Below are 14,076 nucleotides of genomic sequence, written 5' to 3'. Positions count from 1 at the left end.
TAGTATTACATGTTTCGGTGTGCTTTTGACACCTTAAGGTTTTCCAGGAAAACAGTGTAGTGAAACAATTCCTAGGAGATGTACGATAGGATCCGGCAAAATAGACCCTTTGCATTTCTAAACAGATGATGCTGCGTTAGTCTCCCTCTAGAGGACGAGAGAGTCTTTGTTTAGATGTGTTTGTGTGAGAAACAAGCTTGTCATATGACACAGCAGCTCAGTCACATGATACTGAAAACAGGAACTGGAGAATACAGTAAATGGCGAAGGAAGAGAATTCCAAAATGAGCATATAACTGCATTAATTTTTTCTTTATTATTTAAGAGCGTAAGTGAAACTGTACGAAAACGTGCATTTGTGTTTTTAGAATGTATATACGGAGGTGTCTGTACTAGTTTATAACGCGTTTTAAAATTTCCCTCACTGGATCACTGCCCTTAGCTCATGAATGAACCTGCTACCAATTAAAAAAAAAGGTTACTTTTTGTTCAACGCAAAGATGCTTAAGACACAGTAGCCCACATTAAGAGCTTTTATAAATTTTAAAAAACAGCTGCCTGTGGGTTCTGTGGATCGGAGAGCTGTCGAAGGGTACCTATCTCTACACACGAATATATCGCAGCTTTTTTCCTTTCTTCTAGGTCGTGGGCGCAGTTTTTCGAGTAGGGTCTACTCGGTGAGGGTGACCCGGAGAGGGGCTTCAGCCTGCAGGCGAGCAGAGCGTCGCCATGGCAGCCCCCGGCCCGAGCTCGTGGGCCCCGCGGGTCGCAGCCTTTTCCGGCAGCCCGAGCCGGTTCCTGTCCGGCACGAGCCCCGAGGCGTTCCTGGGCGAGCTGCTGCGGGACCTGCGGGACGACCGGACCAGCGAAGCCACCAAGGTGCACGGGGGGCTCGCGGTGGGAGGAGGGCTTCCTGCTTGGGTCGTAAATATGGCGCACAGCTGCCTCGTTAACGAAATAACTATTTCATAATGACAGTCTCTGTGCAATGCAAACCAGGACGTATGTTAGTCAATTGTAAGTTTTTTTTTTTAAATGCAGGGACTTTTTAAAGTCTAATAATTATATTAGTTCATAAGCAATTGCAACATTTTAGAACTTAAAAACTAATTTGCTGTTTCCGGAACTTTTAAGTGGTAACGATAAACGCATCTTTTAGTTTTCTTCAGTGACCAAAGGATGGTTTTGCTTAACTGTATTTCAAATACATGGCTAATCGCTGTTATTCCAAACATTTTGAGTAGAAATAGCTTTGTGCTATTGGTTTTCGTAGTATATTTTATTTAGAAGAAAGAAGGCCATTATGTCATACCGCGTGTTTATGTTTTGACATCATGGAATCATATGGCAGCGAATAATTTCTTATTATACTGAATCTGAGGTGATACATTGGTTATGCTGTGTGACGCTTTAATAACGGACGCGGAATATCGATTTTTCAGTACAGGGTTTAACTCTGTACCCTTGGAGGCTGAAGTTCCCAGTCCTGATCATGGAGACCCACACACCTGCTAATTACTGGTTCCATCTGAGCACTTAATTAAGTAACTGAAAACTGGGCATTAACGGACCTCTTAATAGGCTGAATTTGAACTCTAGTTGGTTGCAGTTTCTCAACATGTAGGAGGTTGCCTTTTAACTACAGCATTTCCTAAATAAATCAAAATCTCCAACATCTGAGTAGAAAAAGAAACATGCAAATGTTCTAAAGAGCCAGCTTGTAGATTTGAGCAAAGCCCTCACCTGCAGCTCAGCCTGCAACGGGCATATGGGTCCTCAGAACCAGGGTTCGGAGCCTCTGTCCTAAAGCAATAGGAAGTGTGAAACTATAAAGTAAAAAAGACTATTGTGTTGAGCTAAATATTATATTATAGAATAAAAATGTTCAGTTTATTTGACATTTGTATGAGTGCAATTAGCCTGAAACTGGATAATTTATTTAAATTAATCAGTCAAGGATCAATTCAAGAAGTCGTTTATTGGAATGCTCTTTGATCTTTAATGATGTAAAATGAAACATTCATCCAGATTGTCTGCCGATGTGGCACACACTAGATGTAGTCACAGCACACATCTGCCAAAGTTCAGGGATGGGTCCCAAGAAAAAAATACTGCTTGAACAGTGTCAGTTCACGCCTGGTGTTTGGGCTCAGAGAAGGAGGTTCTTTGTGACCACCATGTTCCCTTCTTACTGTAGCCAAGGGAAAAGTTTATGCAGTTAAGAGTAAAGTACCAGGAGGACATGGGAAAGGAAGAGCCAGGAAACCCACCAGTTGAAAAGAACTGGAAAAGAGGAGCGACACAAGATGCCCCCCATGTGTCTCTTTACACCTGAATCAGTATTCTATATAGGGTGTAAAGAGACACACGGGGGACATTATGTGTCCAGAGAGGGAGGAGCTCCCCAAGCTGAACCTGAGTCGGTCTTGTTTTACCAGGGAGTCCACCTGGGAGGTCTGGGCCACTCTGTCAATATCAGGAATGTTCCACATTATCTGCTGCTGCAGTATAACCATCAGCCTTGTCTCACCTTGGTGTTTCAGATCCTCCTGTTGTCCCCTCTCCAGGAGTACCCTCTTGTCCTCTGTCCATCCGCCTCAGTGGGGGAGGAAACAGCAGAGGCGTTGATGGCTCTGTTTGCACATGTGCCACCCAAGTCGCTGAATCTCAGGTGTCACCTGATGCTGGCCATCACCAGTGTGCTAATATGCACGTCCTGTGTGAAGAGGGAGGTGAAGGTGGCGGGAAGCTTTCTGGCCCTGTTAGTTCTGACGATTCAGGACACTAATGATCACAAGGATGGTAGTGCTTTTCGGCCCCTCAGGGCCATGGCATGTGACTGCCTCAGAGAGATGGAGACCTGCTTCCCTGGACTGCTGTCTCAGAAGCTGGAAGCTCTTTACTTTCTAAAGCAGCAGGAGACAACAACTCTGCATCAGGCGTACTCTCTCTTGTATACCTTGGTGCTAAAGAATGCTGTACACCTCCTTTCTCAGCAGACAGGAACAGGAGATGGTGATTTGAAGTCTCTTTTGGCGGGCAATGAAGACTTTGACTGGCAGGCCACTGAGAGGACCCTGCCGCCCTTTCGCGTGAGCACCATGGAGCAGATCCCCATGCTTCAGACCAGCACAGAAACCAAGGAGCTGAAGTCGGTCGTCTCCTTGCTTTTGGAGGAGTCCTACCTGCACAACCCGGTTTCCCAATCCGGCTTGCTTCGGGAGCTGATTCAGGTGGTTGCTATGGTTCAGGCCCTCTCCCCTGCCATCTTCAAGTCCCAGCTTCTGCGTCTCTTTGGGACGATGGACATCAGCTTGCTGCACTCCACCCTCCTGATGAAGGGAGCCTTCACAGACAGCCTGTTCACAACCGAGGATGAGAACTTCCTTCTCAAGCGCTTACTGGGCATGGCTCAGCACCCCCTCTTGAACACCTCGCAGAAGCTTTTCTATATGGATTGCATCCTCCACTTCCCTGAGAATCGCCCCATTTCCTTAAACGGAGAGGAGAGCCTGCCAGTGCTGGTCACCCCACGCTTGGCCATCTCGCTCTTGCCTACTGTTTTCAATGACAGCAGTACCATGCTCTGCAGACTGAACCTCCTCTGCCTTGTCTACCTGGAGGCCGATAATGAGGAAGGAGTTGGCTACCTTTTCGATCATCTGATGGCGCTTCATAAAATTGTAGATAACCATGGCACCCGAGAGATGACGACCACTTTTTTTAAAGCAGTCTTCCTTTTCCTAAGTTATTTCTACCACAATGAGAAACTTGCTAATGAGATGACAAAGAGCCTCTGTGAACTCTATTCCAGGCACTGCAACTTGGCACCAAATCTGATTAACCTAACTGATCAAATCCAAAAGCATTTGGAAGACCCTGGATGGGCGATCAAACTGCTGAATGCCTTGCAAAATCAAATCGTGGATCTGCCTGTGTCCCAGGTTAGTCTTCAGAGTCTGTGTTGGCACCTCAAAATCCTGGGTAGGGTAGCGAAGGAGACTCAGGTTTCCCAGAGGAGCACTGTGCACTTCCTCTTTAACCTCCTTATCAGCTCTGACCTGTGTGGGTCTGGAGACTGGCGTATGGGCAATGCCATTCTTGCCATCTGTCGCAACTTGCTCCAGCATCCCAGCTTGGATCAGGTGTTTGTTGACCTGGCGGATCTCTTGCAGTTCATGATGCACCGCTACGAGGACACAGACATCCGAGATCACGCCCGCTTCTACTACACCCTGCTGACCAATTTGTCACGAGAAAAGCTCTCTGGGGTCCTGGCGATGGGGCCCGAAGTGGGCCAAGCCAAGGTCAGATCTCTGTCATCCATCATGGCTGAGAGTGAGGAGCAGTCCAGCTGCTTGACCATTCAGCCAACCAAACAACCAGTGCTGCAGCTTGTCAGACTACGAGATGATGGCATGCTGGGCGAGCTGTGTAATGGCAGACCAGAGATCAGCAAAGGTGAAGACCTCCTAAAAAGCTATCACGACCAGTTCCTCAGCCCTGGCTTTGCCTCTGAGGTAGTTCTGAAATACCATTTAACCTTTGCAGGGGAGGTAGATTCTCTCTTCCACAAGCTTTTCTCCATCTGCTTGCATTTTGATCTCACCGACTCTAATTATGAAGAAATGAGTGACATCAGTGTGCCTTGTTTGTTCAAAAACAGAAAGCCGCCTGTGGTCTTCCTTAAACTTAAGCCACGGCAGCCGTACCCTACCTCACTGCGCGCCTGTGCCATATTCACCACGGAGGATGGGCTTTCTTGGCACACCGATTTGGCGGACGTTCCTGTTGCTTTCCCAGATATTTTCCAACCCTTGCCTGTGCCAGCGGACTGGCCGCTGGAAACCAGAGAGCAGCTCTTTGAGCACCTGTGGAAGTCCATGTGCGCCGAGGAGTCTCGACAGTCTGCTATTAGCCTGTTCTGCTTTGAAATTGGGGAGAGGTCTCTAAGAGATATCATCGACAACCACTTTCACCGCTTCTTAATCTCTAAGCAGGCCGACCAGGAGTTGCAGAAGGTCTTGCTTTTCCTCCCTCCGCAGTTTCACGTCTTATTGGAGATCAGGAACGCAGAGGACGCGGCTCGTGTTGGTGTTGCCACGGACAATTGGAAGCTGTTGCCCTTCATTAACTCTTACCTTAAAAGCATTACAAATCCAGCCTGCGATGATCAGGGTCAGGGACTCATTTAAATTGTTTGGAAACAACTGATCCTCTGACTTGTCCACACCTGACAGTCTGATATACTGCAAGCTCCATAGTGCCTTACAGAAGTCATGTCAAGGCTCTTGCTGATGTAACAGCAATGTCACAGGAGCCTAGCAGGTCCACAGAGTCGCCAAACTGGTGGGACCATGGCTTACTAAAGGCTTTCCAACCCTGGATCCTCAAACACTTACAGGCTGCTGCGGCAACTCAGGCTTTAACTGATGCCACCTGGACCCTCTAAGTGAACCTTTAGTGGTCAAGCAACTAGGAAGTCACTTTGCCCAAATTTCAGGATTTCACATCAGCTATATATTTTTTTACATAAGGCATTTGTGCATTCATGATATGACTAGACGTACAGTATTATTTGAAATTGTTAAGTATTTGTTCAGAATCCTGAGCAATACCTCCAAGACTGAAGTCCAGAATTGTCCTAGAAAAGCCTGGAGACTGTCAGTGGAAATATCATAAAATTAAAGTTACTTTGAAACATAACTCTTCTTGAATAGTTATGGAGTTTTGCTATTTTCCTTATGAGTTTACCTCTATAATCTCTCTTAATAGTTTAACAGTTTTACCACAGTGAACGATTACAATACTGTAGTATTGTATACAAGTGGTCTCCGATGTACTTCAGGGTTAAGTACCAGAAAGTCACGACATTTTAAATGATGTATAAAAGGGAATTGTTCCCCATATGAACAATGTAAAAGCAGGGTTCAGAATCGTTAAGAATGTAAATTTTGCCCAGTGACTAAAAGCAGGATTATTGATTGATTAATTAATTAAGAATTAATGGAATAGAGTCTGTTGGGGACCATAAGTTAGATTGAGTGTGTGTTTCAGAAATTGCTCCAGTTTACCAGTCATTAGTTTAGGTACATCATGAAGATATTGAGCTCGCAGGTACTGTACCTGACAGGTGGTCACAAGGTCATGCTGCTGATAAGTCTAAGGAGAACCTGGACACCTGAAGCCCCCCCAACCTCAACAGCTCCTGGTCCATTGTTTAGCAGTTCTAGTCTATTTGTGGTTTTAGTATGTTACCAGATTCCCCAATGAACAAGCACACATAAGGGTAAGGATAAAACTGCAAGACAATATACTGCATTTGTTTTACTGCTGTAATGGTGGGTAGTTTGTAAAACCTCATATTGGTTTTAATACAGGGTAGTGAGCCTCACAATCCAGGGGTCTGCAATCGAATTCCTGGGTCCAGTTCAGGTCACCTGTTTCTGAAGATACTGATTATGTCTTTTGTTCACTTTAGCAAACTGTGCCCATTGAGGAATGAAAGGTACTCAGACGTTAGTTTAACTAATGATCTACTTTACAGAAAAATGTATAAATCGTGGAGTACGGAGGCTCTTCAATAGCAGGGGTTGAAACTCCTCTCCTAATCTGATCTCTTTTTAAAATCATAAGTGTGACATCCACTCTGTTAACACGGTACAAGAGCCCCACAGTTCAGTAACCAAATAAAAGAAGATATAAAAAGGTCAAGGTCACACTGTGTTAACAGTGTTTAATGCACAGCAGTTTACAGTGTAATGCAAAAAAAAATATTTATCTTACCCAGTAAAAATAAACATACTTCCATGTCCATGTTTTTAGTGTTTGTATTTGGTGTTGATAATAGCAATAGCTAGCTTAATCAATTCTGTTAATTATTTTAAATGTAAAAATCTAATATTAGAAATATTATGTACATGTAAGCAGATTAAACTTTACAGTAATTTAAAAAATCTTAATTTAGAAGTGGCTTTGAAAGTTCTCCATTATGTATTTCTCATTACACAAAGCAGCCCTGCATACAGTAAGAGGTCATATGGATCTTCATCTTCTCTCCTAATATACCTCATTATTGTATAGCAGTTTTTACAAAGTCTGAACAGCCTGTTTTATATTTAGACCACACTGTTATGGAATGGTATTTTTGTATACTGTGCCCTTTGCCTCTTTTATATCTCTGATGTACTCAGAAATGTGACCAATTAACTTAATTACTTTCTTAGACACATATAGGATGTTTCTTATGACCTTTTACATTCAATAACTCATTATATTCGCTTCAATAAAAGTACAGTTTCAAATAATACAATTTGGAGATAGACAATTTGAAGTTAGAAATGTAATTGAAAACAAATGTATTTACACGCAGTCATCATGCACGTAGCTGCTGTAAACTGTTAAGATGTGTGCTGTGACCCAGCCAGTGAAGACATGGCTGTGGAGAACAGCAGCTCCATACAGGCTCCCTCCTTGAAGAGGGAAATACTGAACTTCTAAACTGAGAAACAGGAGGAGGAAAATGGCAACAGATTAAGCTGTGAAGGAAATGGACACTTCCACTGAATCACCATACAGCTGCCCTCTCAAGACAACAGAGAGGGACACAGTTGTCTGATGATGGGTCTCTCAATGGCCCACAGACATTTTCATCCCCAGAGACCATCACCATTCACCCACTGGAGTCACCCAGGAAAGTGGGCAGACATTTCAACTTGCCCTTATTCTAAACCTACAAATAAAATGGCACTGATAGTTTTAAAAACAATACACCAAATGACATCCGACCATTTATATTATATATATTAAAAATTGGTGAATGTCACTTAAAACTAGAAACAAGAAGTTATCTGTATCCTCTCTGCAGGTGCTGAGAGTTAAGACTGGATACTTGCTCCAGGTCTCAAGATCACTAGTTAGCAGCAAAATCTGACTGGAAAGCCACGATCCGATTAAGGAGGACATTGGGTAAAAGTGGATCAATATTGCCCTTACCTGCATTCATGAAAACCACAAAAAAAACATCTCCCACTGCACCCGTATCTCTCAAATGCCACACAAACCCCAAAGTAAAACCCATGAATCCAACAAAGTCTCAGTCACCACGAAAGTCTTTGCCAAGCCCTGGTTTAGGAAGACAGGCCCTGGAAGTTGGGCTCTGCGCAGGAAGGCAGAGCAGTCTGCTGGGTCAGCAGCTTGTCAATGATGTTGATCTCGGAGTCCCGCCTGTCCACCTCCTCAGCTGGAGTCCAGGACATGTCATACTGCAGCTTGTAGGCGCCAAGGAACTTGTGTGGGCAGCTGGGTCCCCAGTCCTGCACAAAGAAAGGGAAATTAATTAAATCTCCACAGTCCCAAACACACCAAGCATTCTTACAGTACACCACACCATCTGGTACGATTCCATCAGCTTGCGTGACTATTGCTTTGTATATACTTCATCCTGTACAACAATTTTCATTGTCAATTCACATTGTTAAGCCACTACTAATGGGAAGAAGGGGGTAAACTCAAACCTATGATGCTAAAGAGACAGGTTCCAGGGTCACATAAGGACACATGGTTACATTGGTTAATTATAACAATTTTTTTACTTCTAAAAATGGTTCTTTTTAGTCAGTCTGTTGTCCAATTTGTATGGTAAGATTCAGGATTCACACTGGTGTCCCGTACCAGGTGCACCCTCCAATCTTGTCAGGACACGCTCCTGGCCCCCCGCGACTCTGAATTGTATGACGCAGTTAGACAAAGGATGGGTCAGAATTCATACTCACTTGTGTAATTCAGAGTGCGAATTTAAGTCGTATAATTTTGTGATTAAGTGTTGTGAGCTGCATCAGGTCAAATTGTTTTGAATAATATACATACAGAAACAAAGCTTAGGACCCAGATGTCCAAGATTATGTCTTCAAGTCACATTTTTAAACTCCCAATATCTAGTGTCATAAACACAGCTGAGACATCCAATCAGTGTTTTGTGAGGAATCTCTTTTCCTTGCAATCTAGCGATTTCTTCTTAGCTCCCGTCTCAAATCTCTAGTTACAGTACCTGCGGGGAGAGGATGGAGAAATAGCGCTGGCCAGACTCCCGCACATACAGGTAATACATATTCCCCGGCTTCTTGACGACATTGCAGGCGGCGTGGTGCAGGTCAGCGTCCTTCTTCGCGTCCTCCAGAACCTGAAGAAGACACAAGGGGGAGTTTCACAAAGGACTGGAGAACTGCTAAACTGAAGAGCAATTCAACTCTTCTAACTGGCATCTCTTTCCCAGCGGAAACCGGGACATATCGAAAGGGACCTGAAATTTGTTCTGGTTTGTTCTGCTTGATGTAAATTTTCAGCTGATAGGGGGCTGCGGAAAAGCAGTTTGGAGAAGAGTTGAATGGCCTACTCCTGCTTTCAACCACTGCTATGATTAAGATCAATACAAAAGTAATGTACCAGTGGTTTAAACCTGACACATACATAACCAGATACAATTTCTGTTTCCTTCTGAACTGGCCCAGCCTGAGTTCCAAGCTAACCCAATTCTTAAATCCTAACCCTAAATGGAACACCTCCATTAACCCTAATCCCTTGGCATCAAACTAACATCATCTTCTCTAGGCCCAGTTAAAAACTCTGTAGTTCAGTTTAACCTGGTTTAATTAAGGCTGGAACCTGAGAAAACCTATACCAAATACCAAAATAAATGATGATGCTTTAACCTATTTGTAACTCAGAAGCCTTCTTTTTAATCTTTCTTCTCCACATTATTTGAGTGACTAAAAATCACCCAGGACAGGAGTCTCCAGACCTGGAGAGCCCCAGTCCAGCAGGATTTGTCATTCACTGGCTATCCCCCTCTGGAAAGACGATCGACTTCCATGAATTTATGGAAATTTCCATGGAATTTATGAATTTTTCCACACACTCTCTGGTGGGTCTTCTTTATGGCCTCAAAGTGCTGTGCTTCTTCAAGGATATTCTTCCTCCACCTAGCTTGGTCAAGGGCCCCAGGAGTACATATTTGTAATGTTTCACAGGGTACCGTCATGGATCTAGTAGATTGGATTTCATCGTCATCAGTTAAGCAGGGGACATTAAATTAAGTATTTGGAGATCACTTTGGTGTACAATCTGAGTGCTCTTTAGCACTCAAGGATCAGCATTGTCTAAACTGAAAGGATCACTCGCTTAATTTATTAATATCTGACAGGTGCTGCCAATGTCTAGAAACAGGTAAATTGTAAGTTTAACTAGAACAGGGTCCTAAGACCAAGGTTTGAGACCTCTGGCTCTGATCTAAGATGTAAATTGTAAGTTAGTATGGACATCAACACAAAGCCATTTAAGGCTTTTCTGTATACTTCTGGTCAGAATTATATCTCTTTAATTATGAATATGTTTACTCATAATCTCCTTATCTCATACCTTTCTTGCTTGTTCCTGCAGGTGTCTGATTTGCTCTGCTATGACAATCAGCTTGTTGCATGCATTAGCTCGAACAAACTCATCGGCCTGTCGGAGAAAAAAAAAGGTTTTCAATTGGCACTGGTTCTCCATTTAAACTACATAACTTAAAGGTTGCACACTTGGATGTGTAGAGTACAAATGCTTCATTTTTCAAGCTGAGATCTAGGGTCCTCATAATGTTTTTAAACCTGTTATAAAAACATATGCAATATATGAATTCAAACACTCAGAACACTAGATTATTCAAAATCCACATTCATAGTTAAGAAAAAAATATACCCAAACTGGTTCACATCCCCACTGGTCATCAGCATAACTGGAACTGAGGATATTTAAAATCCATCTATCCATTTTCTAACTACTTATGGTGAGGGATGCAGGGATATTAAATTAACAAAATACACTTGGTTTGGCTTGATTACTGAATGAACTCTGGGTCTCAAATGTAACCTTTTTTATACATTCTTACGTACAGGAAGGATCGAGTACAGCCCTTCCCTAATATTACCCTAACATTTTATCTCCGAGATAATGTAAAGTTGTTCATGTGATACATTAATAACACCAAGTTCATTCCCTAGGGTCAACTGCATGAGACAGCTCGTTAAATGTTTCTTATTGTCTCCATATTTAACACTTAAGACACATCCAGGTCCTGTATCCACCACTTCCCATCATCCCTTCTGATGGAGCATTAATCTGAAAGGATACTGTTAACCTCCCACAACCTGTTTGGGTTGATACGTGAAACAGTGGTAGACAAACATGGCAGCAGCACTGATGAAACTCTATGTTGTAGAAAAAATTAAAACATTTGAATTAACCACAAAACTGTGAACTTTGTGAAAGTACTGTACAGTTGGCATTGTTGTCGCAAAGCCCTGGTCTTGCCAATGGCGAGAGCGAGAGTTTGTGAGAATTGCGACCTGATGCTGCCCTTCCTGCTCACTAGTCACTGTGATGACTAATGTAATGTGATGTATGAGTGAGTAAGTACAGGTTGTACAGCAGACATTTCACCACAGAAATGTTCCATCCTGATCTGCACGCACAGTTAACAAGATTGTAGTATTTAATAATAATAATAATAATAATTGCTTACACTTATATAGCTCTTTTGTGGACACTCCACTCAATGCGCTTTACAGGTAAGGGGGATTGGTAAAGGCCAGGATGCCGGGGTTACACCCCTACTCTTTTCGAGAAAACGCCTTGGGATTTTTAATGACAACAGAGAGTCAGGACCTCGGTTTTATGTCTCATCCAAAGGACCACACCTTTTTACAGTATAGTGTCCCCATCACTATACTGGGGCATTTGGACCCACATAGACCACAGGGTGAGCGCCCCCTGCTGGCCTACACTAACACCTCTTCCAGCAGCAACTTTAGTATTTCCCAGGAGGTCTCCCATCCAGGTACTGACCAGGCTCACACCTGCTGAGCTCCAGTGGGCTGCCAGTTGTGAGTTGCATGGTAATATGGCTGCTGGCATTTGTCTGCAAAACCGTTTCTAAATCGAGAGCAATATTTCTATTGGATTAATAGAGATGTATTCACTAGCCTGCTAGCTTACAATGTCACGGGGCTGCATCATGTCACCGGAAGTTTTGTTACTTGAATCGCAGAACATGGTGCTGTACTCCTCTGGAAATTTAATCTATTTTGTGATGTAAATTGGAGGTTTTACAAGTTGCTGTGTAGATTTTACTTTCTTTGTGATCTGAAATGCTCTCATCAATCCTGATTCTTTCTAACCCCAAAATATAAAAACAGCGTTGCAGTTCTCCTGCAGGACCCTACAAGTTGAAAGAAGAAGCCTACAGTAAATGAATGGGCGCTTATGCCTCAGGCTTAAGAAGGCAGAAGAGAAGAGCTGGCTGTCGTGGCTCTAATAGCTCACCCACCTTCTGCACCTGCTGGGCCAGAGCTACGAGGTCCATGGGGTCCCCCACGCGGTTGGTGTGGTAGGAGCTGACCAGCTGGAGGCCTGTGGGATTGCTGTTGCTCTCCACAAGGGCCACTGCAGAGCAGACAACAGGGCAGCACAGTCAACACTGGACAGTGGACACCCCCTCACCCCTGGGCTCCCAGTGCCCGAATGGCGAACTACCCCTGCGCCCACAAGTGCTTATAAAGACAGGCTCCTGTAATACTACATTAGCTTTTCCGAACTAAAAACACAACAGAAGGAAAAAGGAAGTGAGAGCTGGCAGAATGCAGCACAGTAAAGTGCCAGATGGTGTTCTGATATATCAACAAGGAAAGAAGTGCTTTTAAGAAAAATGTGCTACTGCTGCAACAGTTTTTTTACTTACTTTTCTAAATAAAAGACGATATAAAGATCAAAATTGGGTGTGGAGCTTTAAATAAGCGATAACATTAATCTCCTCTTTGAAGCTCCAGACTCGATTTAGTAAATTAACTCGATTATTGTCTCGATTATGTAAATTATTTTAAAATCGGGTATTATATATATATGTTTCAAACCTAAATAAATAAGGTGTAATATATATGTGGGTTAATATCCTAATTAAATTCTGTTTATTGCTCCATAGGTACGAGGTACGACTGGACGTATAGGGGAGCTGTGAGATCTTGTGTAATGAAAGTTTTATACATGTAGGCTTTCTGGTATGAGAGGTTGTGACTGTACCGATTATACAACACTCGACTGATTATACAACACTTGACTTAGGCAAGAGATATTACACCTTAATTTGTCAAAACTATGGGCGTATTTTAAGGAAATGTATTAATATAACTTACAAAAATAATAGTTACAGCCCATCTTTATGAAATACGTTTAGAAATGTACATTTGGTTTATGTTAAGCTTTTAATTTTCTAGACTTCAGCTAGACGTATAACTAAAATGAACAAAACAACCTCCGGCAGAACAAATGCACATTATAAATTAATTATCCACATGTATACAGCTTTTTTCAGATCACTACTCGATACTGCTGTGATGTTACATCAGTGAAGCACAGCAAGCTGATTGTATAACACAGACACGTGTGCTGCATATCTTACCTGTTGTAGTTCCAGCTGTTGTTGACTTTGATAAGCTCACGGCTTTTTCCATTGTGTGTACAGAAGCGTTTCAAATAAAGAAGTCGAACTGTCTTCCAAAGTAAAAGGTAGTTTAAAATCAGCGAAGTCTAAATGCACACTAAACACACTGCCGGACAACTGATCTCACAGAATGAAGTCCAGTTCCCTAGTTGTGGGTGTCTCTGGGTCCTAGATGGCGAGCAAGGTTCATTGTGGTTTCCGTAGATAACGCCTGACTGTAAATCAGCCGTATGGACTCTGATAATGGGGTATGTGGATGTTAACAAAACAAGTATTGGCTTCTAACTAACTCTTAGCTCACCTGGTACCATTAAAAACCTGCGAATAATACTGTAGATAAATAACAAGCTGTTAACTATTAGACTGCGCGAAGGCCACCTAAATGTCTTTTGACAGAGTTACGCAAACCAAGAACACGATCCCATGCAAGATGATATAAGCCGGTTTTAATGGGTTTGATACCTTACTTTATTTTACTTGCCCAGATATGTACCAAAAGTTTATATTTATAATAAATGTATTACTAATTATGGGGAAATACC

At 42.8% G+C, this 14,076-nt stretch overlaps 2 protein-coding genes across 3 annotated transcripts; one reads left to right on the top strand and one right to left on the bottom strand.

Moving 5' to 3' along the window:
* Positions 1–219: 219 nt before the first annotated feature.
* On the top strand, positions 220–6,816 carry ap5b1 (adaptor related protein complex 5 subunit beta 1). The gene is made up of 3 exons (XM_088938406.1): positions 220–328; positions 643–879; positions 2,544–6,816. Exons 2-3 carry the CDS (start codon positions 730–732, stop codon positions 5,193–5,195), a joined length of 2,802 nt encoding a protein of 933 aa, XP_088794532.1. The 5' UTR covers positions 220–328; positions 643–729; the 3' UTR covers positions 5,196–6,816.
* On the bottom strand, positions 6,722–13,728 carry c20h1orf50 (chromosome 20 C1orf50 homolog). Of its 2 annotated transcripts, XM_088938407.1 has the most exons (5): positions 13,493–13,724; positions 12,365–12,480; positions 10,417–10,503; positions 9,050–9,181; positions 6,722–8,315 (listed from the first exon to the last, which is right to left on the bottom strand). In XM_088938407.1, the coding sequence occupies exons 1-5, from the start codon at positions 13,542–13,544 to the stop codon at positions 8,130–8,132; spliced, it is 573 nt and encodes a 190-aa protein (XP_088794533.1). In that variant the 5' UTR covers positions 13,545–13,724; the 3' UTR covers positions 6,722–8,129. The 2 variants fall into 2 exon arrangements, with proteins under 2 accessions (XP_088794533.1, XP_088794534.1); XM_088938408.1 differs by lacking the exon at positions 10,417–10,503 and having other exon boundaries at positions 13,493–13,728.
* Positions 13,729–14,076: the final 348 nt, after the last annotated feature.

The sequence above is a fragment of the Atractosteus spatula genome, chromosome 20, assembly GCF_055471065.1.
Source record: "Atractosteus spatula isolate fAtrSpa1 chromosome 20, fAtrSpa1.hap1, whole genome shotgun sequence".
Taxonomy (NCBI): Eukaryota; Metazoa; Chordata; class Actinopteri; order Semionotiformes; family Lepisosteidae; genus Atractosteus; species Atractosteus spatula.
This window is presented reverse-complemented; position numbering and strand designations above follow the sequence as displayed.